This window comes from Armigeres subalbatus, chromosome 2, assembly GCF_024139115.2.
Source record: "Armigeres subalbatus isolate Guangzhou_Male chromosome 2, GZ_Asu_2, whole genome shotgun sequence".
In the NCBI taxonomy this organism is placed as follows: Eukaryota; Metazoa; Arthropoda; class Insecta; order Diptera; family Culicidae; genus Armigeres; species Armigeres subalbatus.
The window spans coordinates 275,470,037-275,495,466 of NC_085140.1; the positions used below are offsets into that span (position 1 = coordinate 275,470,037).

Sequence of the window (25,430 nt, forward strand, 5' to 3'; positions counted from 1 at the left end):
GTCCGATCAGGCCAATTTTCAATAGCAAACAATGGGACCGCATTCCCCGTCGAATGCAACTTGTTGCGAGTAAATCGGGTAATGCTATGTTCCAAAAAGTGTGTCTACAAAATTTGTACACATACACACATACACACACACACACATACATACATACACACAAACAGACATCACCTCAATTCGTCGAGCTGAGTCGATTGGTATATAACACTATGGGTCTCCGAGCCTTCTATCAAAAGTTTGGTTTTGGAGTGATGTTATAGCCTTTACGTATACTTAGTATACGAGAAAGGCAAAAATATAAACAAACATAATTTGGGAGTCACCTACAGGTTCAGGTGCCCGACTGAATGAGCCCTCGGCTTAGAATTCTAAAGATCAGTTAAACATTTTATATATTATTATACTTAGTAGATTAAATCTACTAGATAAAGCCTAATTAAAACTCAGAAATTAATCAACAACCAAGAAAATGTATGTAATTTAGACCTGTGCGCCGGTCATATCATCGGCGGCGGCGGCGTGGTGGTCACTTTTGCCCCGGCGGCGGCGGCGTCACGGCGGCGCGCCGTTGACTTTTATCGGCGGCGGCGGCGGCGGCGTGAACCGGCTTGGATGAAAAAATAAATGGTTGAAAAAATCTATTTTACCGCGGATTTTTGGATTAATGCGGTTTGATTCACACGGTAGGGATCGCCCGTATAAAAACCGACTTCACTGGATTAAAATTGCAATATTCTGTGTATGCCGATCATCAAACAGCACACTCGAAATAGTCAATTGCCGGCGATACTAATCAATACCTGATTTCAAAATGTTATTTGAATTACCACTATTTTGTTACTCTTTGATTTTGATTAATCAAATTTTAACAATAAATCCTGCTTCACTTTTTCGTGACCCCTAAGTGTTAAGAATTAGATTTCGGTGTCATAGAACAAATTGGTAATAACTTTGTTCAAAAGTTATTTCCAATTTAGGATTTAGATACACTTCAGTCGTTTTGATCTCAAAATAACTAAGTTTCAGAAAAAATCTAATATTTTCCTGAAATTTGCCTAAATGTGCCAAAAAAGCTCTTACACTTTAATAAAGATTAAAAAAAAAAACAAAATAGCTCTTGGTGGAGTTTCTGAAAGAATTTCTGGAGGAAACTATGATTTTTTTAAATTCCTACAGGCATTTCTCAGTAAATTTCATTAGGAATTCCTTCGTAAAATCCTATGACAATGTCTGCAGAATTTGTCTATTTTAGAAAGAATAATCCATTCAGGCTCTCTTTGGGAAATGCCTTTAGTGAAACATAAAATATTCATGCAGGAATTCATTCGGAAATTTATCAAAGAATGAACTATTTTCTGATGGAGTTCCTAAGAGAATTTTCTAAAGGACTTTCCGAGAAAATTTCTGAAGTAGTGTTGGAAAGTGTAGTAGGAATCTTTTAAGAAAATTTTGAGCAAATCCCCACAGACATTTCGAAGGAATTCCTAACAGTATTTCCAAAATGCATCAGCGGCTTCCTCGATTGCACACCCCAGAGTCAACGTCCTGTTCCAGGTTCTCTGCAAGTTCTTTTGCTGGTCTCTCTTCCTGCATACGCACTACATGCCCAACCCACTGTAATCTGCCTTATTTTATCAACCTGCCTATGTCTGCATTTTTGTATACTTGGACTACGGATATTCCTTCAGGAGCTTGTTCAGGAATTCTTAAGGAAATTTCGTCCTAGAACTTTTCAAGGCATTCCAAAAGAGTTCTTAGAAGAATTTCTTGACGATTTTTCGGGAAAACACCTTAACGATTTTCCCAAGGTTTTCTTAAACAAATTTCTGAAGGAATTTTCTTCGAACTAATTCCTGAGAGAAATTTCCGAATATAACTGAGAGAATTTTCGAAAGATTTTCTGGAATTCGTTTCCGGAGGAGTTTTTGTAGAAATTCTTGAGCTAATATCCGAGGGAATTCCTGGACGAATATCCAGAGGATTTTTTGGAGAATTACAAAAAAAATCCTGGAGAAATCTAGGAATAACTTCAGAAATACCAGTAGGCATTTCCCCCGAAATTCTATTGTCCATAAACCACGTAGACTCTTGAGGGGGAGGGGGTTCGGTCAGTCTATGAAGGGGGGCGGGGGTATACGAAAAGTCTACGTAGACTTTTTTTTTGGAATACATTTAATACAGCAGCTTTGTGCGAAGTTCACTTGTTTGATTTTTTTTTCGATTTTTCCGTATTTTTTTTGCAAGAATTTACCGAAATAATCTCTCGAATCTCTTATGGATTTCACTGAAGTAATAGTCTGAACTACGGCTTAAAAATATCATGATTTTAACAGCAAATTCTTCTGTGCTGAGAACGAAAATTCTCCAAGGTATTCTATAAAAAATTTCAAAATTTCCACTTGGATTACATTGATTACATTGTAGATTCCCAAGTAACAATCAGTTACCACAAATAGACATCATTGTCGAACTAACGTTTAATTAAAGTATTCGTAGCTGAACAATATGTAGTATGGAATAACAAATTGGGCAAACATTGTTGACATTTGTAACCAGCTTCTGTTCTGCTTTCAGCTTTGTATCTGAATTATACTTTTATAAACGTTACCGACTTATTTCTTTTTAAATCGAAATGTATATTGAACAACTAGCTAAATACAAACAACTTAAAGCTGCAAAGTTTATGCTGTTCATCATGTTGCATATGTTTGAATAATTTGTTTTTGAAGCATCGAACAAACGTTTGAAAACTCTAATACAATCTACGCACGAGCATGAGCTTATTAAGAAGTCTAATAATTAACGTTATCAGTAAACATCATTGCTTCTGTATCCGATTTCAATTTTATTTATTTATATAATTTTGAAATGTTGAATAAACGTTTGACAATTCGCTTTTTGCAATAACAACAATGGCTTTGGTTAAACGTTGTACGAACGTTTATTCCACTCTACAAATAAATTTATTTTTAGCGGACTTATTCTTATCCAAACATTTTGCACTTTGCCATTCACTAGAGAATAAATTATTATTTTTATACTTACTTCGGGAATCATAGAAGAAATCTGCATAAACCAGGGCAGAAACATTTACATTTACATGATTACAAACATTTACATGGTGGTAAATAGAAGGCAGCAGCTTCACAACTCACTAAACCAAACTATAAAATTAAGACGGATAATTCACTTTTTGGAATGACATTACACTAACTATAACGCCATTGAACTCCTATTAAGCTTTTGTTCGATTGTTGGCAATTTTGTTGAGTAATGACCAACAACCCCATTACAGCTATTCAAACAGTATTGTTCAACAACGTATGGTTTATATTTCTAACTCAGCTTGGTACTTTCCAAGGTGATAAATATAGCTGATGGTAAACGAGAGGGCTGGGGATTCAAAGGTCGTTGGATCGATACCGGTATCCTGCTCATAATTTATTTTTCATCTTATTTCTAGTATGTTGAACAATGCCCTAATAAACGTAACAATGTAATGAAATAAATGTATTTAGAAACGCATAATTAAAAAAGCCTAATCAGTAAGTTGCTGACTAGTTGAATTAACATTATGCCTGGTTTTTGAACAAAGTTGATGATTAAATATTGTTATCTTCTATTTAAGTAAAGTTGAAGAGAGGTTGCTAGTTGTTGTTGAATAAATACTCCATTTTTGGGCGAACAATGCTGGAACAAATGTTGTCATGTATGATAGTATAATTTTTAATCAACGCTGGCTGAATAAATCTGACCATACTGATGTTTATTCAACTGGCAATTGTTACTTGGGATATCTTTTGATTTTCGGCAGGAAACTACAAGTGATTCTTTAGAATTTCCACGGGGAATTCTATCGCTCTTCGACCAAAAATTATTTAGAATTTACAAAGGAAGCATTTTGGAATATCCAAGAAGAAGTCTTTGGAATTTCCAGAAGACATTCTTTGGAACTTGTAAGGGGAATTCTCCGAAATTTCCGTGAGAAATTCTTCAAAATTTCCACTGAAGATTTTCTGGGAAGTCTCCGGGAAATTTTTCTTAATTTCAGAAATTCTTGGAATTTTCGCGAGGAATTCTTTGGACATACATATAAGCGAAATTCTTCGAAATTTAACGGCAGTTTCTTCGGCAGTTCTAATGAAAATTCTTTGGAATTATCGATGGAAAAAGAAATTTTTGAAAATTTTCACGAGAAATTATTTGAATCTACCACCAAAAACTCTTTGAATTTTCACAAAAAAAATATTGCAATTCTTGTAAGAAAGCATTAGTAATTTTCATGAAAATTTATTCTATTTTATTACGATAAATTCACCTCAAATTCTGAACTGAAATCTACCATAATTTCCACCGAAAATTATCTGGAAAACTCTTCGAAATGTCCATAGGATTTTTTTTAAATTTCTTCGGGAAATCGCTCCTATTTTGCAAGAGAAATGTCAAAATATCGTAGGAAACCTTTAGCATGGTTTCAACGGGAAATAATTTAAAATTTTCACGGAAAATTACTCGACGTTTTAAAGGGAAAACTTTTGGAATTTAAAAAAAAATCTTGAGATTTCAACGGAATGGAATTTTCAAGAAAAATATCGGAATTATCACGGAGAGTTGTTTGGAGTATTACCTGGAAACTTTGAAGGTTATCAATCGGGAAATTCTACGGAATTTCTACGACAAACTTTTTGGAATGTAGACTTGACGTTCTCGGAATTTCAACTCGAAAATTCTTGGGTTTTCTACAAATTTGAACCGGCATGAAGAATTATAATTCAGATGCGTGACAGATTTTAAGCAGTGGCGCGCCTATGCAAGTGCCGGTGGCGGTAGCGCACACTCTAGGAGGAATCAAATCCAACAGAAATTAAATTAATTGGCTTCGAGATTTGGTTTCAGGAGCTATGGACAGAGGATTGAATTTAATTTCGTTGATATTGAGTTCGATTTTATTCAGTTCAGGATTACTGTAGTGTTCACAATGGATTTGAAAATGGATTTGTATATCTGAATTGCTGAAAACGTGGTTGATTTCCAATTTTTTTCCAATCCCTTATGACATTAATGTTAAATTATGTTAAATTTGAAAAAGTCTACATAGACTTCAAGGGGATGGGGGAGGGGTTTTGGAAAAGTCTTCTAGGGGGGGGGGGAGGTGGGTGGGTTTGAAAATGTGAAAATTCGGCCTATGTGGTTTGTGGGAAGTTGTTTAGAAATACTTTCGAAATCTCTTAAAGTAGTTCAAACGGGAATTATTTTCGAAAATCCATTCAGGCTCTCTTTTAAAAATGCCTTTGGAAATATATTTAGAAATTCCGGCACAAAACCCTCCAGGAATTTCTTCAAAAACTTCTCCAAAAATTTATTTAAGAGCTCTTCCAAAAAATTTCCTTGAATAATCTAAAAAAAACTCCACCAAGAACTCCTTTGGATATTTCACCAGGGATTTCTCTAAAAGTTTCTTCGAAAAGCCTCCCGGATTCCTTTTTAGATTTCTTCCAGGAAATTCATTGAAAATTAATTAGATAATGAAATAGTTTTCGGTGGAGTTACTAATTGAATTTTTGAAAAAATAAAACAAATAAATTAAACAACTAAGACTGAAAAAAAATCCGAAGGTATTACTGAAAGAATTTCGTAAAGAACCCATGAAGGCATTTTCGATGGAGTTGCTGCAGGAAGTTCTAAAAGAATTCTCGAAGATTGTTTTAAAGGAATTGCTGGAAGAAGCTCTGAATTTTTAATTTCTTAGGAAAATTTGGAAGAAATCCCATATGCAATCTCTGGAAGAATTTATTTGAAGAATTCATAGAATAATTGCCGAAGAAATTCATGAGGAGGTATTCCTTCAAAAAATTGAAGAGTTGCTAAATAATTTTTGAAGAAACTCCAAATGGAATTTCTTGAGAAATTTATTAAGAAATATCCGGAGGAATCGCTAAAGAAACTTCCGAAGGAATTCCTTAACGATTCTTAACAACATTTCGTAGAAATTACTGAAACATTTTTTTTGTATGCATTCCATAAGGAATTTTCGGAGAAATTTTGTAAGACATTTCCAGAAGAATACATAAAGTAATTTTCCAAGGTTTTTTATTGAAAGTTTTCGGAGGAATATCTGGAGGAATTTACTAGGAAATATACCAAGTAGTTTTGGCGCTTTGGGGATGTATTCAAGCCTTCACAAAAGCTTATGTGCCACAACAAATATAATTTGCGAGTCACCTACACTGTCGCTAACCGCAAGTCGAGCACATCTGTATATGGGCCTCCATATACAGATGTGCTCGACTTGCGGTTAGCGGCAGTACAGGCAGTGTTGTCTTACACTCTGTGCAAGAAATTCTGCTCTTTGATTTTACTCCATCTAAACGATGAACATTTAGAAAATTCAAATAGCCTTCACTTACTTAGTTAAGATTGTAAAATCGTTTGGATGGAGTAAAATCAAAGAGCAGATCTTTTTGCACAGAGTGTAGGACAACACTGCCTACAGATTTAGGTGCCCGACTGAATAAGGCTTTGACTTAGACGAATTCCAAAGACCATTTCAACATTTTTTGTATTATTCTACTTAAATTCTATTAAATCTACTAGACACAGCCTAATTCAAATTCACAACTAATCAACCAACCAATTCATTATCCAATGTTTGTCACCGCACTGTCTTAGAGGCACCATCACTTGAGGTAGATTTGAAATTAAATTCTGACGAGTTCCACCTCAACAAAATTCTAACAACTAACTAACAACAACAATCATAAAGCAAGTTTAGTAGTAGGGGCCCTCCTTCGCCGTGCGGTAAGACGCGCGACTACAAAGCAAGACCATGCTGAGGGTGGCTGGGTTCGATTCCCGGTGCCGGTCTAGACAATTTTCCGATTGGAAATTGTTTCGACTTCCCTGGGCATAAAAGTATCATCGTGTTAGCCTCATGATATACGAATGCAAAAATGCAATCGCAGTTAATAACTGTGGAAGTGCTTAATGAACACTAAGCTGCGAGGCGGCTCTGTCCCAGTGTGGGGATGTAATGCCAATAAGAAGAGGAAGAACGAGTTTAGTACTATTCCAATCAATTCCACCACGTTGTATTGTCTTACAAATACGTATTTCGTCTCTGTAAGGCCATCTTCAGTGTCTATTATTTATTCGACTCTTTTTTTTATTGCGATTAGTCATCGGCGTGGCAAAATTATGATCGGCGGCGCGCCGATCCAAAATTGCCGGCGGCGGCGGCGTGAGTAAAACCACCGGCGGCGGCGGCGCGGCGCGGCGGCGCACAGGTCTAATGTAATTATGTATTTTATGTAAATTAAAGACACCATCACTTAGATTTCAAATAGAATTCTGACGAGTTCCACCTTAACAACATTCATGAACTATCACAAGACGATTTTATTAATTCCAATATTGGTAATGTGCTAACGCCGAACACAAACAAATCCGATAGAAGAGTTGATTCATAAGTATGAGATTGCTAGTGTCGCTCCTGTTCGCGTGACCAACATCTAGTTTGCATCGACCTAGCAGCCAAAGTACTGGTGCTATAAATGTCAAACCGATGTTGTTGATCAAACGAAACATTCCCTACAACATGGTGCATCATAAACAGCTGAATTCAGCTTATTGAAGTCAAATTCGATAACACATAAAAAATGACTACAGCGCCACTAGCGTTCTAGTACTTATGCTTCTACTGATAGAAGCGCCATCGGTGGCCAATTGACCACCAACAAATAATTGAATCGATCGTTAAAAAGCGTAAACAATTAAACATGTGTTGAGTGAGATGTCTTTCTCTGTGGTACGGTTTTGCGAAAATTCTTTTTTTTCAAGTTCGTTTATTTTGTAGGCTCGGGCGTGTATAACACTTTACGGAGCCATGTTTTTTTGTAATATGTACAATCAATGTCATTTTATTTTTCATTTAGTAAAAGAGGGGTAGGAGCCAACGTATTCGTGGTGACTCGAGGTTAGTTTACAATATTTAAGGATGGACGGAGCTTAAGATTCGGGATCAGGGAATTTCATCAGCTCATCAGGGGCATTTGACGTAAGGGACGATGCGGTATGTCGTCGTGCTCGAGGATTGGTTCGACTGGGAGCATCTTCCGGATGACCTGGGTAACGGAGATCTACGGAACCTAGAGACAGAGACAGTACAAAAAAACTTGAGAAAAAAAAACAAAAACTAGCTTTTGATGTCCGAATCACAAATGAAACTATAAATGGCCAGCATATAGACCGCATCACGATCCCCTAAAATACCTCGAATTTCCCTGAAGGGTTGTTTACCTTGGGCCACTACCCAATAGTCACTCTCTGGAGGCGTCATTTTCCGAGCAGAGCCAAACTACGTGATCGATGTCATCGTAACCGGCTCTGTTGCTATCAACAAGGTTTATTCTGTACAGATGTGCTTTTAGTGAATAGGGATTGAACATAAGCCTCGACATCACACGAATGGAAGCCTCGACTTAAGTCCCCACCTCTGAACCACGTTTGCGCAGAAATCTTGGGAATTATGGAAAATAGCCACCGTCCAAGTTCGTTGTGTGTCCAATTCTTTTGCCAGCTTTGAAGAGTACTCTGGCGGACTAATGGGAAAAACTCGTTGCTCGAGAATTGTCTATCATAAACGTCATCTTCCTGTGCGCCCACCTTTGCTAGCGAGTCCGCCTTCTCATTGCCGTAGATTGCGCAGTGAGATGGGACCCAAATAAAGGTTATATTGAAATATATTTCGACGAAAACACGCATCTGCTCTCTCATGTTTGTAAGAAAATAAGATGCGTGCTTAACTGGTTTCATCGACCGGAGTGCCTCGATAGAACTTAGACTATCCGAGAAGATGAAATAATGGTCTACGGGCTGATTGGAAATTATCCCCAAAGCGTAGTTAATTGCTGCCAGCTCAGCAACATAAACCGAACACGGTTCCTGAAGTTTTCGGAAGGTGGTTGAAGCTACATTGAAAACACCGAAACCAGTGGAACCGGTTATGCGAGAAACAATAGTGAAATATCTGTTGTTGCAATTGACATGTTCACATTTTTCGGAAAAATGGAGGGAATAGAAAGATTTCGAAGATATGATCTGGTATTCATTGACAGATCGTATTCAGTGGAGGAATTGTCGTTGGTGGAGTGAACTCGAGGTGGATTATAACACGGAAGACAAAGATCTGTTGATATGTAGTTGAGATAAACTCTAAAGAATCTTGAATGACAAGACAGTTCAAGCATTTTATCGAAGTTATCTAAGACAAGTGTGTTACTTGTTCCACATTTGAAGAGTATTCTAAGTGAAAGCTCCCAATAACGGTGCTTTACAGGAGTGACTCCAGCAAGCACCTCCAGGCTCATGTTTTGCGTTGAATGCATACAGCCAAGGGCAATACGCAAACAACGATACTGAATTCGTTCCAATTTGATCAGGTGGCAATCAGCTGCTGAGAGGAAGCAGAAGGAGCCATACTCTAAAACAGAGAGAATAGTCGTTCTATAAAGTTTGATGAGGTCTTCCGGGTGAGCAACCCACCTGGTCCGGAGATAGAACGTAGAAAATGAATCCTTTTACGGCATTTATCTATCAAATATTCAAAACGGAGTTTCCAGTTACATTTAGAATCAAACACGACCCCAAGGTATTTAGAAGATAAAGATTGGTTAATGTCATCTTTCAACAGCTTTAGTTTCAGTTGAGCAAGGTACCGCTTCTTAGTAAACACATCCAATTGAATTTTTTTGCGGTGAAAACTCGATCCCCAAATGTCTGCCTTATTCGTAATGTTGTTAATTTCATCTGGAGACCTACCACGAGCTGTGAAAACTTCAACTACACAGAAACAATATATTTTGTATCTGATTCTGTTATAAATTTCTAACAAAATATGTTATTTTTATGATAAAATTGTAACAAAATTTGATAGTTTTTTGTTTCCAGTAGTGTAGTTTTTGATAGAAATTTAGATATTTTAACAACATCCTGCACCATGTTTCTATCAAATTTTGTTATAAAAATTTAGTATAACATAATAACATATGTTGATATAATTTTGATATGACCTGCAAGTCGGGCCTCCTCCTACCTCCAGAAGTGCCTCCAGAAATTCCTTCGGAAGTCCCTCTCGAAATTTCTCAAAAAGTCCCTCCAGAAATATTCCTGGAGGAACTTTCGGAGAAATTCCTGGAAGAGCTTCCGAAAGAACATCCGGGGAAATTCTTGGAGGAACATCCGAAATAATTTCTGAAGGAGCTTCCGGAAGAACTTCTGAAATAACTTCCGGAGAAATTCCTGGAGGAATTTGCGGAGGATTTTATGGAGGAACTTCCGGAGTAATTCCTAGCAGGTGGATCTTGGATATTCTCCGGTCAATCTCATCGCCGCCATCGTGAGTGTAACTGTAGGGCAGCCAAAAAACCATTCCAGCACCAACGATTCGATTGAGTATTCAACCCAACACAAGTCGCAGTTCGTGCGTTACCGTATGAATGTGAATGGCCCATTTAAACGCGTGGTGAGTTTTTTTTTTCATTTGCTGGGTGAATGTGTACATTTTACTGTGGTGAATTTCATATTCGTGGCGCACTGGATGATGTGAGTTCTGTTGTTTATTCCTCTCCCTCTTCGGGAATGTGAGATCGATTTCAAGGATGGAAGAAGATAAATAAATGAAATACTAAAACATCACATTCATCCAGTGCTGCCGAATATTTACAACCCTGGCCACCGCTCTGCCATAATCTGAAAAAGTAACGTATACGCCATTTTCCAAAAATGGTGTTAACGAGTACTACTTATCGAGCTCTTTGACAGAAAAATGGAAAACATACATGTTGTAAAATGGCTGTTACGTCACTTTTCCAGATTACTGCAGCACTGGCAAAAAATCCTCTCAATGTTCCTTTCCAGCCACTAACAGCAGCAAAACGGAAATAAGAATTTCGAGAGAAAACTTCATTTGAGCGACGATTTTTAATACGGCAAACAAAACCTTCTTCTTCATAAAATGATCCCGACTAGAAAATATCAACATATGTTATTATGTTATACTAAATTTTTATAACAAAATTTGATAGAAACATGGTGCAGGATGTTGTTAAAATATCTAAATTTCTATCAAAAACTACACTACTGGAAACAAAAAACTATAAAATTTTGTTACAATTTTATCATAAAAATAACATATTTTGTTAGAAATTTGTAACAGAATCAGATACAAAATATATTGTTTCTGTGCAGTTAAAATTTTCACAGCTCGTGATAGGTCTCCAGATGAAATTAACAACATTACAAATAAGGCAACCTTCTCAAATTATATCAGTGCAGTGATGTGATATCTATGGCAGGGAGACTGCTATATCTATTTTAATTGCCTACTGTTGGGCAATTCGGTGTTAAGCATTTTTCAAATCATATTATGATATAATCCTGTTATAACATTTGAAAGATAATGGCTACTGTGAACAAAATTGTATCAACATATGTTATAAATATCACAATATGTTAAAATTGTGTTCAATTTTTGTTATGCTCTTCTAGTCGGGTAGCCCGAACAGTCAGATTATTTAGGGTTCTTCATAATGGTCCTTGTACGGCATCTGCATATTGAATGTTGAATGTTAGTCGTGATATACGAAGGCGCATCATCTGTGGAAGTCGGGCCTACTACGGGCTCCAGAAGAAACTGCGGTCAAAAAAGATTCGCCACCGCACCAAATGTGTCATGTACAAGACGCGACCGGTTGTCCTCTACGGACATGAAACATGGACAATGCTCGAGGAGGACTTGCAAGCACTCGGAGTATTCGAGAGACGGGTGCTTAGGAAGATCTTTGGCGGTGTGCAAGAAGACGGTGTGTAGCGGCGAAGAATGAACCATGAGCTCGCCCAGCTCTACGGCGAACCCAGTATCCAGAAGGTAGCTAAAGCCGGAAGGGTACGATGGGCAGGACATGTTGCAAGAATGCCGGACAGCAACCCTGCAAAGATGGTGTTCGTGGAGCGCAGCGAGCGAGATGGGCAGAACAGGTGCAAAACGACTTGGCGAGCGTGAGGCGTTTCGAGGATGGAGAGATGCGGCCTCGAACCGTGTATTGTGGCGTCAAATTGTTGATTCAGTGTTATCTGTTTAGATGTAGACTAAATAAATGAAATGAACGATAGCATGGCAATCGGTCGGTATGAATTGTGATCAGACACTGGTTTCCAAGGCTTTTGAATAGCTATTACTTTGACCTGTCGCCATTCTGGTGGTACGATGTTGTACTCCATTTAACAGTTGTACAGGTCAAGTAATCGTCTTTTAGGGATATCTGTTTTTAAGAAGATTGAATTTGATATTATCGCATCCCGGAGAAGAATTTTTTGATGAAAGAAGAGACATAGATAGTTTGATAGTTTTTAGATAGATGACTTTCTTAAATTACCTGGAATGGAACAATATTTGAAGAGGTATCCAATTTAGTCCTATGGATCAAAACGGGTATGGGCAAGTTTTTTTTTTTTAAAGAGATAACAGCCTTTCGGTTACGCGTGTTGACTCTTGGATGATCTGGAAAGGAACGGCTGCTTAAGGCATATTGAGTTTGGTTTAATAGATCATATAGGGCTAGGGCATGAACCATTTTTTAAAGAAGATAACAGCTCTTCGGTTACGCGGGTAGACCTCAAGACCCATACTCCAGGGAATTATTGGATGACATGGAACGGAATTTGGTTTAATATATCAAATAGAGCATGAACCATTTTTCAAAACAGCTCTTTCGTTACGCTTGTAGACTTTAGGTCCTTGGTTACGCGTGTAGACTCCAGGAAATTCTTGGATGACCTGGTTTCTAAGAGTGCCTTTTCATAGGCTTACTTTTGGATGTCAATAAGGGTTCAAATTATTTTTACGTCACGTACCGTAAAAAGGAGGCCGTAAAACGAAGTGACGTATAAAAAACTGCCGTTAAAAGAGGGTTGAGTGTATAACACTTTGGGTCTCGGAACCCCAGACCCCCCCCCCCAAAGTTCATTTCTGGAATGATCATATAACATTTACGTACATGCAGTGACATGATTCACTAATTCATTTTTTGTATTTATTTTTATTTACAAATAGTAATAGTAATGTTTTTTGACAACCATTTTATCGGACTACCCCCACAGTGACAAAGCGATGCATTTCAAAATTTAATTTTTTTATCAGAAAAGTGATATGATATCTCAAATTTTCTACATATACAGACGACACACGCATACAGATCTTAATGCTTCGAGCTGAGTCTATTGGTATAATGACACTCAACCCTACTAATAACATTTAAGTTTCGGAGTTAGGTACATTTCCTTCAGTACAATTCGGTGTACGAGAAGGGCGAAACTTTGCAATGCTGAAAAAACGCTTCTGAATAATTTATTTCATATGCTGTACTGCAGTAATAAAAAAATCACATAACAAGTCAACTCAAATGGAACACTTTTCAAACTTGTTTCGAGGCTGTTCCCGCACAAATTGCTCGCACTTGTTGAGAGGAAAATTTCAGGTTGTCCGCCAATCTCCCCTGGGCATCGGTCATGCAACTTTTGAAGCTGGATTTAATTCCATCGAAAGCCACTCGAAGGGCCTCTAGACTTTCGGACGACACGACAGGCAGGTTGACGAGGGATACGGAACGAGTGGAAAGTTTTTCGCGGATGGTCGACGGATCTACGAAGATGTTTTCCCCACGGAAAGCACCCAGCAGGTTGAACTTTTCGTACTGCTCACGCGTCAGCTGTAGGTTGGGCACTTGAGACAGGGCGTTGAAGATCAGATCGTCTGCGTCGTTGAAGCAGTTGGTATATGCGATTCCGGCCAGGTTCATCAGAATGTCGCTGCTCTGTCTAACGAATTGCACGCAATGGGGGCCACTCGCTTGGACATCTTCACCGGCCAATTCTTTGTGTAAGGTAGATTCATCGGTAATAGATGTTAGGATGAAACTTTCTTCTGAGAGCACTACCTCGCTTTGTGCTGCCTCCAGGAAGCTAGCAAAGCCTGATTGAATTCTTCGGGAGCGTTTCAGCTGTGGAAATACCCGCAAAGAGTCCTCTCGTTCCGCACGAACAAACTGCAACGAAACTGAAATGGTCACTAGCTGAGTTCGATGATACAACTGAGACGATGAATCAGAACACTTACATTAGGTGCCGCCACCAATAAGACCAACAAAAGCGCCGATAACGTGTTAATTGCTGCTTTCATCTTGATTGATCGGATTTTTATTACGATTGTAAAACTCCAGCAGCGGCGAGGTGATTTGATACTGTCGATAAAATGTAGACGCGGTCAATTCACAGAAATTTACACAGCGTTTGCTTCTGGTTGAAGATTCATGAATGAATGCCAAACGCGGGCGATAGTCGTAGCGGTTTTATATGTTATCAGTAGCATCAGCGCAATCCGGGATAGGTCTTATCACACCACCAGTTCGAGAGGGTGAGAAGAGGATGACAACCCTTTTATCGCGGCACCGTGAGCTGACGACTGTTTTGTCTGCTGTTTTTAAATGAATTTGATAAAAGCTAATATACCAGGCTTAAAGATTCAAACCCAGACCGGTATTGACGCATCGGTAAAGAAACAATCTGCAATTAGTAAAGGTCGGTTGAAAGGCGTAATATGATTGGGAGTCCTTGATAAATATTTAAAGAAAAACACATCCACACGCAGACCTTTCTCGCGCAATATAAATACTTATTTAAGAAGCACAATAGGAGGGGTCAACAATAACATGATATAGTTTTCATTATTTCCATGAGTATACATTTTTTCACTAGTAAATAGATATCAACTTTTCTATATCTTTTTTGAATCTTTAATATTTTTTGTGGGCAGCGAGAACCATGCTCAAGTGGTTGACGACCCCTCCCCTGCCTATTGCGACTTGTGGCGGGTGGTAGCGTGGTGCAATTTGACATTTAGGCTTTTTTTTAAATCTAAAAGAAAGCTGCGTGTAAATGCAAGAAGACCTTATCAAAGAAACCGTATGTCGCTAAAAAGTAACTGCCCCGTTCTGGTGAGGAGTCGGTCTCTAAGCAGACCTAACACAGCGGACCCGGTGTGACAAGGGGTCTGCATAGGTCTGATAAGCCGCCAGTAAAACCAAAAAATACGAACAATGTAAAAGAAATTATGACTCGAAACAATCGGAACAACCAACGCGTCGAAGAAAGAATCACGGTTGGAAGTGAATGTACAGACCGGTCGTCGGATCGGATAGTCTACACACCGTATCGAATGACAACGGCACACGATGCATAAACTTTGTAGTTTTCCGTGGAATGGTAGTCCGAATCACCTTCTTCCCTCGCAAAAGTATTCAAAAGGCAACATGTAATCAACCACGTTCTTATCGACGGTAAATTCTTATCCGACATCACGAACGTCCGTAAGTAACCGCAGCGCGAATGTATGTAAAATACGGCCACTAGGGACACGGCAGGTATTTCCGTCCATCGTCATAGGGGCTAAAAACATCGAAAGGAACGTCCTTTTGCTAGAACTCCAATATAGCAGAACGTATCTCCAGAGCTTACGATTTGATACGGATGAGTTTGTCAAAAAAGTTTCTCTTTTATTGTTTTTCGAGACTATGACGAAAAGACGAAAATACCTGCCTTAACCCTACCTCTTTGTAGTATGGCTATGCTCAAAGCTTCTGATGGTGTAAAAGATGAGTTGAAGTCGAACGCCGGTGGCTAAAGATTGAGCGGCTACAAGACGGTGGCATGGAAACGACTGCACTAAGCACAGTGGGAGCAGTTAATGTAGGAAACGAATGCAGCATTGCGCATCTCGATTCGAACGGAATTCAATCGAATCGAACATGTTTGGCATTACGGCTTTAGATTCGATCTCAAAAACGACTTATCGTTCTAGGATGCTCGAGGTGGCACAAGAATTTCGATTCATTATGTTTTGGCATTATAGATACTCAATAGCACGCTGCAAAACGACTCAAGTCGAATTAAAGCAGCTCGTTACCTATGAAGCTTTCGAATGTTGTTCGAGACTTATTACTTACTGAAAGTTTTAAATTACTCATATTTGTTATTATTTCTCAACGTAAAGAGAAAAATGTTCTATTGTTATTGTATTTTGAAACGAAGAATGCCATTAGTAAATAGTTTAGAAGTTTACAGACAATATGCTATCTTATTCTATCTATCTTATTGATTAATTTTATTACAGTCGCCTCTCCACATCTCGATATTGAAGGGACCATCGAGATAAGGAGAGATCGAGGAAGGAAATTGGAGGAAGGAAATTGAAATGGGTTCTAGATTGAAAAATGCTCGTTGCTATGAAAAACGACAACAAAACAAATGTCATCTCTTGTTGTTCATGTGTTTGTTATTGTCCAAAAATGGTCTTTTGACCTAGAAATACGAATAGGGTGGGTGTACCAATTGTCGCCATATATAAGAACAACTATTTTTTTTTTAAAATAAGTAAAAGGCATGTGGGTGGACTTTATATATCAAACGAAAGTTTTTACTTCCTGCTCTTTAGAACAGCAGTGAAAACCACAATAAAATTTGTTGTAATCATCAGAATTAAGAATCCATAATAGGAACGCATGCACCAGTTGTGGCACTATTCTTAATTTTGGTTCCTTATTTGACAAATCCCATTGTTTTCTTATGGGATTGGTCAAATAGGGACCACTAGTGTGATAACTGGTACAATGGACGTTAAAAATTAAGCAAAATCAATTTTTACAATTAAGCTTTACTTGTTTTGGAGGAGATCAAAGGTTTTATCGTAGCATATGAATATGATTTATCGATATGAACTTGGTTTGAGGTGATTTGATTGGTCATTTGGCATATAAAGCACTAGTGCGACAACTGGTGCCATAGCCACAACTGGTACATCTAGCCTATATCGACATAGGGAGAGAAAATCATGAACAAAATATGACCAGAACACATCGAGATATAGAGATATCGAGATAGGGAGGTTGTCGAGATATAGAATGCCCAAGTGTATGTAGATTGAAGGGACTGAGAAAACCATCAACATAGGGAGGGATATCGAGATATAGACCATTGAGATGTAGAGAGTCGACTGTATTTAGTTCAAAATAGGGTCTGTGGCATAAACTTGAATAAACATTAAATTTATATTATATGTCGTAACAATATGTCAATGGGCAAAACATACACCTTCATTTAAATACATGATAGGAAAAGGCTCAAGAGAGGACAACGTTACCGTGACTACCATCTATCACACTAGCTCTCCTCGAGCGCTATTTTGAACTGTAGATTCGAGAGGGCATATATGTATACCATGATTCAATCCATCTAAGGCCGGAGTGGCCTGTGATCACCGACCACGCAGTCTACGAAGAATCCGCAGGTCGTCTTCCACCTGATCAATCCACTTTGCTCGCTGCGCACCTCACCTTCTTGTTCCCATCCGATCGTTGTCGATGAGCGTTTTCACCGGGCTACAGCTAAGGTTACAAATGATGTCGAATTTCATCCGCAGAAATTTAAACGATAGCCGAACCATTATTGGAACGGTTTACTTCCACGTTGAACCATAATGATAATGGTACTGAACCAGAGTCGTACTGTTGTATGATAACGTTTTGACCATAGTGACTACGGTTTTTGTAGACCGGACTGTATGAGAACCATCAATCGTTCACACCGCGAAAATCTGAAGACTGTGGTGGGCCGGGCATGTAGCCAGAATGTCAGTGAAAATGGTTCTCGACAACGATTCGACGGGAATAAGAAGGCGAGGTGCACAGCGAGCAAGGTGAATCGATCGATCATGTACCGTGCTGAATAGAGAGAACTTCTATGCACTACACAAGCCACTCCGGCCTTAGTCTGGTAATAAATAAATAAACATGAAGTAAGCATGGAGCAGAGATAAGGTGAATAACTATCACTCCCCATAAAGCTATTTCGATCCTGTTTCTGTCCCTTCATCCACTTTTTTCGATGTCATCGTACAGTAGAAAAAGTAATTTCGTAATATTTTTGAAAGTAAAAACAACCATGAGTATTGTTATTTCCTGATTCATTATTTGACCATGACAGCTGGAAAGCCTAGCTGAAACAAAATTTAATATATACACGTGTTGAATCAACTGCCCCTTATGGTTGATTCAACCATATTTGTGGTTTGTATCAATAGCAAATATTGTTATTTATAAAACAATGCAAACATATTTGGTACATCAGGTTATCGAATCACGAGATTTTTTTTCGAAAATATTTACTTTAACATAGAACGTGGTTTGGGTGTCGATAAAACTATCGATTTATTGAAGCACAGGCATCCTTGTCTGTGCATCCACGATATACAACTTTAGAGCTTTATTGCACAGAATGAAGGTAACCGAACTCTGTGGAAGAAGTACAAAGCAAAAGATCAAAGGGATCTGACGAAAGAGCTGATAACGCAATAACTAACTAGCATTAGAAAATTGCAAACTGAGTTTTTTTGCGGTTTTCAAACGAGTTGGAGATGGATTCTAATTCACGATATTCTAATTCTAGAAATTAATGAGTTACAACAATATTGTTGATTTGATACAGAATCTGGTTGATGCTACTACATTTTTTTCTCTCCGTGTAGATGTTGATTAGACTGTAATTGAAGAATTTGTCCAATGGGTCAACCAACCTCATTCTTTGCTTCACTACGAAACTACCACTCATCACTGCGAAACCAACTCCATGCACTGATTTTGACCCGTCCCTGCAATAGATGATAGGGAGAACGGTCCAAAATGCACCCCTTAAGCTTTTTGAAGTTTTCACTAATATAAACTAGAATACCGAACCATTTCAACGTGTAGATGCAAAATTTTCAAAACCAGCTACATTTCACGATGATCTCCTCATTCATTTTCATTTATTTAGTCTACATCTAAACAGATAACACTGAATCAACAATTTGACGCCACAGTACACGGTTCGAGGCCGCATCTCTCCATCCTCGGATACGCCCCACGCTCGCCAAGTCGTTTTGCACCTGGTCTGCCCATCTCGCTCGCTGCGCTCCACGCCGTCTCGTACCTGCCGGATCGGAAGCGAACACCATCTTTGCAGGGATGCTGTCCGGCATTCTTGCAACATGTCCTGCCCATCGTACCCTTCCAGCTTTAGTTACCTTCTGGATACTGGGTTCGCCGTAGAGCTGGGCGAGCTCGTGGTTCATTCGTCGCCGCCACACACCGTCTTCTTGAACACCGCCAAAGATGGTCATAAACACCCGTCTCTCAAATACTCCGAGTACTTGCCTTCTAGCGCAATGTTGAACAACAGGCACGAAAGTCCATCACCTTGTCTTAGTCCCCGGCGCGATTCGAACGAACTGGAGTGTTCGCCCGAAATCTTCACACAGTTTTGTACACCATCCACCGTTGCTTTGATCAGTCTGGTAAGCTTCCCAGGGAAGCTGTTCTCGTCCATAATTTTCCATAGCTCTACGCGGTCTGTACTGTCGTATGTCGCCTTGAAATCAACCAACAGATGATGCGTTGGGACCTGGTATTCACGGCATTTTTGAAGGATTTGCCGTACAGTAAAGATCTGGTCCGTTGTCGAGCGGCCGTCAACGAAGCCGGCTTGATAACTTCCCACGAACTCGTTCACTAATGGTGACAGACGACGGAAGATGATCTGGGATATCACTTTGTAGGCGGCATTAAGGATGGTGATCACTCGAAAGTTCTCACACTCCAGTTTGTCGCCTTTCTTGTAGATTGGGCATATAACCCCTTCCTTCCACTCCTCTGGTAGCCGTTCGGTTTCCCAGATTCTGACTATCAGTTTGTGCAGACAAGTGGCCAGTTTTTCCGGGGCCATCTTGATGAGTTCAGCTCCCATACCATTCTTACCAGCTGCTTTATTGATCTTTAGCTGTTGAATGACATCCTTAACTTCCCTCAAGGTGGGGGCTGTTTGGCTTCCATCGTCCGCTGAACTGACGTAGTCATCTCCTCCGCTGCCTTGACTTTCACTGCCTGTACTCTCAGCGCCATTCAGATGTTCCTCGTAGTGCTGCTTCCACTTTTCGATCACCACACGTTCGTCCGTCAAGATGCTCCCATCCTTATCCCGGCACATTTCGGCTCGCAGCACGAAGCCTTTGCGGGATGCGTTGAGCTTCTGATTGAACTTACGTGTATCTTGAGAACGGCACAGCTGTTCCATCTCCTCGCACTCCGCTTCTTTCAGGCGGCGTTTCTTCTCCTGAAAAGGCGGGTCTGCTGTCTCCGCTTCCGTCTATAACGTTCCACGTTCTGCCGGGTACCTTGCTGCAGCGCGACCGCCCGCGCTGCGTCCTTCTCCTCCAGAATCTGTCTGCACTCTTCGTCGAACCAATCGTTCCGTCGACTTCGACCCATATATCCGACGTTGTTCTCCGCTGCGTCGTTAATGGCTGCTTTGACTGTATTCCAGCAGTCATCGAAAGGGGCCCCATCGAGCTCACCCTCTTCCGGCAACGCTGCCTCGAGATTCTGCGTGTATGCAATGGCGACATCAGGTTGCTTCAGTCGCTCTAGGTCGTACCGCGGCGGTCGTCGGTATTGGTGGTGTAAAATGACTCAATTGTATGTAAAATAATGGTGAACGCATGGTTGTTTTTTGGATTGAACTACAATCTTACGGGTGAGGTGGAAGAATCACAAATCGTTAAATATGAGTAAATATGAAGGGATTTCACTCACTTTTTCCAATGGAGCTCAATAATGGATAACTAATTATGAATTGTAATGGTAATATTTGTTTGAAAATGTCCCACAACAGATTATATGAGTGAAGCCACTTTGCCCCAGGGGTGCATTATGCACTGTTCTTCCCTAGCTATCTTCGAATGCAGTGTTGGTCGTGGGATCCACGGCTCTGAATTTATGTTCTCCGGATCTAGGCAATCGGACTGCTTGGATAGCGGTCACGTTCACTCCAACCCTTCTGCAGAAATGTCCTGATTGGGAGAAGTAACCCTGGGCCATAAAGTGATTTGGAAATTAAATCTACTTTCTAAATATCTCAATATCTTAATATCTAATCTATCATGGACTAATCTAATCTATCTACCGGAAACATCACCCGAGTTTTCATTGACACTATTCGTATAAGTTATTTATATATTTGTTTTGTTTGTATATCTCCATTTGACTATATCTGTCTTTAAGAAGTACTCTGGTAGGGAAAAGCCATAAATTGGCATAAAAACCCTGCATCTTTTTTTAACGTACATCATTATAATTACAATACTTTAAAATAGCAAAAATTAGTCTAGTTAAGGGTTCGTAATGCTCACTCAATCTCAGGAGCACATGATTTTCCCTCACGAAAGTTTTCGGTGAGAAATCGCTTTTCGGGAAAGAAAAACAGCCTGGAGAGTGATAACAATTTTTCGCTCACTTCGATTGCCGCTAAACGTTGGTTTGCTCTTTTTCTTTCATATTCGAGTCTTTTCGTGGCATCATCAATGCAAATGGTAGTAGCTTATGTGGAACAAATAACTTAACACTTTCATACAGATAGCGTGGTGCTGTGGCTAAAATAAGCGCATCCCAACAGCTATTATTGTTACTACTCTGGGTTCGAATCCCGGCGCGGTCATACAATTTTGTAATTGTTCTGCGATAATTCTCGCGAAAAGTGAGCGAGAGATAAGAGTAATGAAACGAAAAAGGATTTTCATCTAATAGGCAAGATTTTCGCTCATCTTCCAATGCTAATTCTAGAGAAAAGATTGATGGGTGAAAGATGATCCTCAACATAAACAACGAAACTAGATTTTCCCTTGGCCCGAAAAACGCTTGCTTCGGTCTCATTGAAACGAAAAGTCGAAACCCTGTAGTTAATAAATAAAACACATTCAAGGTACGGTCTATTATTTACGGCGCTCAATCGGCGTCCGAAATCAGCTGCATTGACATCGAAGGCGTAACGGTCGAAGAATTAAATAGCGGTTCACTTCCTTGCACCATGTTCTGATAAATTGTTGCTATACAAATAGCATACTTTTTATGGTTTTATTCTGCTGCTATTCTCATTTTGTTAGATGGTTAAGCAATAAACATTTGATAAATTTGCGGTGATTCAACGCACAGCAAATGTTCGAGAGAAAACATCTGCGATGGTTGTTTAAATATTTTGACAAAAAAAAAAAGATCCGTACAAACGTACCCCGTCCATCTTTCCTGCAGTAAAGATATATAAAGCATGCTGCACTGTAAACATGATTTCTACCTCCTTTTTATTCATCTTATTCGGAATGCCTGGTTCCTATCAGTGAAATTGCTTCTTGGAAAAAACAGTCAGATAAGACCAGTTAGAGGACGTCATTGAAGCGGGTTTCTCTAAAGTGTGTTCATTCCAGCTTAATCTTGATATCGCACATTGACAATCTGTGCACATAATGGTAGTATGCATTCCCAAATTGAAGCCACGATTACTTTTTTTTTTTTCGAAATTCCGATGTTGCACCGATCAACACGTTCGCAATTAAAATTCTCTTCCAGCAATTACACTGTGCCAAAAAAATGTCCGTACAGCGATAGCCCGGATATAAAGTCATTTATAAAACATATTTAATGATTTAAAATAAACTTTACATTCGTCATATATTTTGGGTTGTTTCCGGGGAAATAATCTGTCATGTTTCAACGAAAACCTTCTTCAATTGGTTTAAGTTATGTATCGTGTGTTCTCGAACTTGCAATACAAGAACCCCACCGATTTTCAGTGGGGTTGAGGTCTGGAGGTTGGGGAGGATGCAGGATCGATGATTCGGCATTGTACTGGATCATTGTTTTGGACAAAGTAAAAATTGGATCTATGATCAAATTAAACGGCGCTTGCTTTCAAGTTATCTTTCAAAATCTTCTAATAAATTGAACAGATATGATATTCTTCCGCGAATTGTGATCACGGTATTCAACGACTATGATATCCGATGTCGTTCCAGATGGTTTGCGAACTGACCTTGGTGATTGCATACTTCAGGGCATTATCCTTATGATTTTGCCTAATTTTGAGGAGAAGAATGCAGTTGAGATGGTCGGTTACGGCCAGTTTCAAGTGATTTTGATCTTTGAAAATTATTTATCATATACTGTGCTGACGGTCACGACAAATTTACCAATACCGGAGATTTCGGACAAGTTTTTGCCACCATTCTTGATACATTTTCGTGTTACTATCGGGATTGGTTCACTTTGGTTCTAAAAATTAATTAAACTAGATAGAAAATTTATTTAATTACTAAGTCTCTATAGTATTTGTGAACAGTAGATAACAGTAGATGTTTACTGAACAAACTTTTTAAAAAGCCTACAGTGTACTGATTATTTTTTGGCGTCGGTTTTGTGACTTTTCCAGAAAATAATTTTAATTCATCGAATAAACGAGGGGTGCAAATCTTGTAAGGTATTATGTATTTTATAACTGATTTATTATTGGCGCATATGCTGTATGGACACTTTTTTGACACAGTGTAATTTCCCGAAAGGTAACTCGATTATAGCTTCAAATGTCTAACATTTAAGTTAGATTATCTGTTAGAGCAGAAATTGCCATCGGGCTTCATAGGCATGATGAAGAACATAGCGAAATGGTGTAAACGCTACTCTCATAGTGAATAGATAAACATGCAAAATGCACACTTCAACGAATTTATTATGACTGAGTCTGGCCGCACATGAGTCCCTCCAATGTATTTGTAACACGTGTGCTGCTACATATAACCTACTGTATAAGCAATGAATGTATTTGATATGCATTAAAAGCCAGGTAACACGAATGTCGCTGTTTTGGAATGATCAATCCATCACCCGGCGTATTCGAAAATTTTCGGAGGATTTATTTGAATATGGAGTATCCTACATGATTGATAGCCGCTGACTAAGGCTTTCCAGTACTTCTGTGTAGTGAAATTGCGTCTAAATCAATTAATGTCGACATTTATACATGTTTGCAACTTGTGTTGGACGAATTTCTTAATATATTGAACTGAATCAAAAATGTATAACACATCTGATAAACGGCACGATTTTTTTTTCTTACAAGATTATTATGATTCGTATGTTAGTATATCTAACATTATCTTAGTAGAAACTACACATAATTGAAATGTTGCAGCACACACAATGTGAGAAAATATACAAATAGTTGCTTATGATGAAAAATACCAAATTAATCCCGAATTCCATTAGCAATATGTGTACTTGGGAACAACAATAAGTGATGAGCATCGTCAAAGCTTTTCGTCGTTCAACCTTCTCCAAGGTGATTTTTTTTGTATTTATTTGAGAGGTTTTCAGCCCTAGGCTGGGTCACCTCTAAGTCCAAGGTGATTTTTTTTGGCGTATAAGACATTATGTCCAATAGTAATAACATACCGTTGGGGACCGAAATCCGTACAGCGCCGAAATCCGTCCGCCACATGGGATATCAATCAATTGAAGGGGGTTTAAGATAACTAATTCATAAATAATTTATCTTGTCCTGTTTATATTACTTGACAGTGAGCTTTTATGCATTGGCGTAACTACCTCGGATGCCTAGGGGGGCTATAGCCCCTTTATATTTTTTCTCTTTTTAACATCTCATCAAGTTATCAGCGGTAATGTGACAAGTCCAACCACCTTGCGGATCCATCACACTCATTCATATTATTCTCTTTTCTCAAGCACGTGCACATGTGCACGTGTGAGCAACAACTCACAGTCTATGTTTAATTGCGCTCGACTAGCGTCAGGCAGTGGATATATTTGCATACTTCATAAATATTCTATCTATCACAAATGAAAAGAAAAATAGTGCAACTTTCCATGGATTCCGCCGAGAATCTTCCAAGAATTCTGATGAGAATTCTTTAGTGATCCTGACTGGAATGTTCCAGGGACTCCGACGGGAATCTCTAGATATTTCGACATGAATCTTTCAAGAATACCGATGGGAGCCTTCAGGGATCATGAAGGGAATCCACCAGAGATTTCGGAGGGAATGTTTCAGGAATTCTAACGGAAAAATTTCAAGGACTCCGACGAGAATGTACCAGGGATCCTTCACCCTCCAGGAATTTCGACGGGAATATTTCAGGAATATTCCCCTTCCAGGGATTTCGTCGAAAACCCTCCAGGAATTCCAATATGATGGTTCCAGGTAATTCATGAGTAATGTTCCAGGGATAAAGACGCATATCGTCGAAGGATTCCGAAGCAATCCGTCGAAGGACTTCGAAGCAAATCGTCGAGCGACTCCGAATTAATCCTTCAGTTATTTCGAAAAGAATCCTCCAGCGATCCCGAAGGGAATCCTTTAAGGATGTTGAAGCAAATCGTTGAGGGATTCCGATGCAAATCATCAAAGGATTTCGAAGCAAATCGTCGAATTGTTCAAAAAAAAAA

At 39.0% G+C, this 25,430-nt stretch overlaps 2 protein-coding genes across 4 annotated transcripts in view; one reads left to right on the forward strand and one right to left on the reverse strand.

The window, feature by feature from the left end:
- Window positions 1-25,430, forward strand: part of LOC134216389 (uncharacterized) — a 320,788-nt gene that overhangs the window by 106,175 nt on the left and 189,183 nt on the right. The window lies entirely within an intron of this gene.
- On the reverse strand, window positions 13,078-14,440 carry LOC134216381 (uncharacterized). The gene is made up of 2 exons (XM_062695279.1): window positions 14,174-14,440; window positions 13,078-14,102 (listed from the first exon to the last, which is right to left on the reverse strand). The coding sequence occupies exons 1-2, from the start codon at window positions 14,234-14,236 to the stop codon at window positions 13,473-13,475; spliced, it is 693 nt and encodes a 230-aa protein (XP_062551263.1). The 5' UTR covers window positions 14,237-14,440; the 3' UTR covers window positions 13,078-13,472.

Excerpts from the sequence above, each read along its gene's own strand:
- LOC134216381 (XM_062695279.1), bottom strand. The coding sequence starts at position 14,236 with ATGAAAGCAGCAATTAACACGTTATCGGCGCTTTTGTTGGTCTTATTG. Across the intron at positions 14,103-14,173 it reads TATTGGTGGCGGCACCTAAT|TTTGTTCGTGCGGAACGAGA; the intron begins GTAAGTGTTCTG and ends GTTTCGTTGCAG.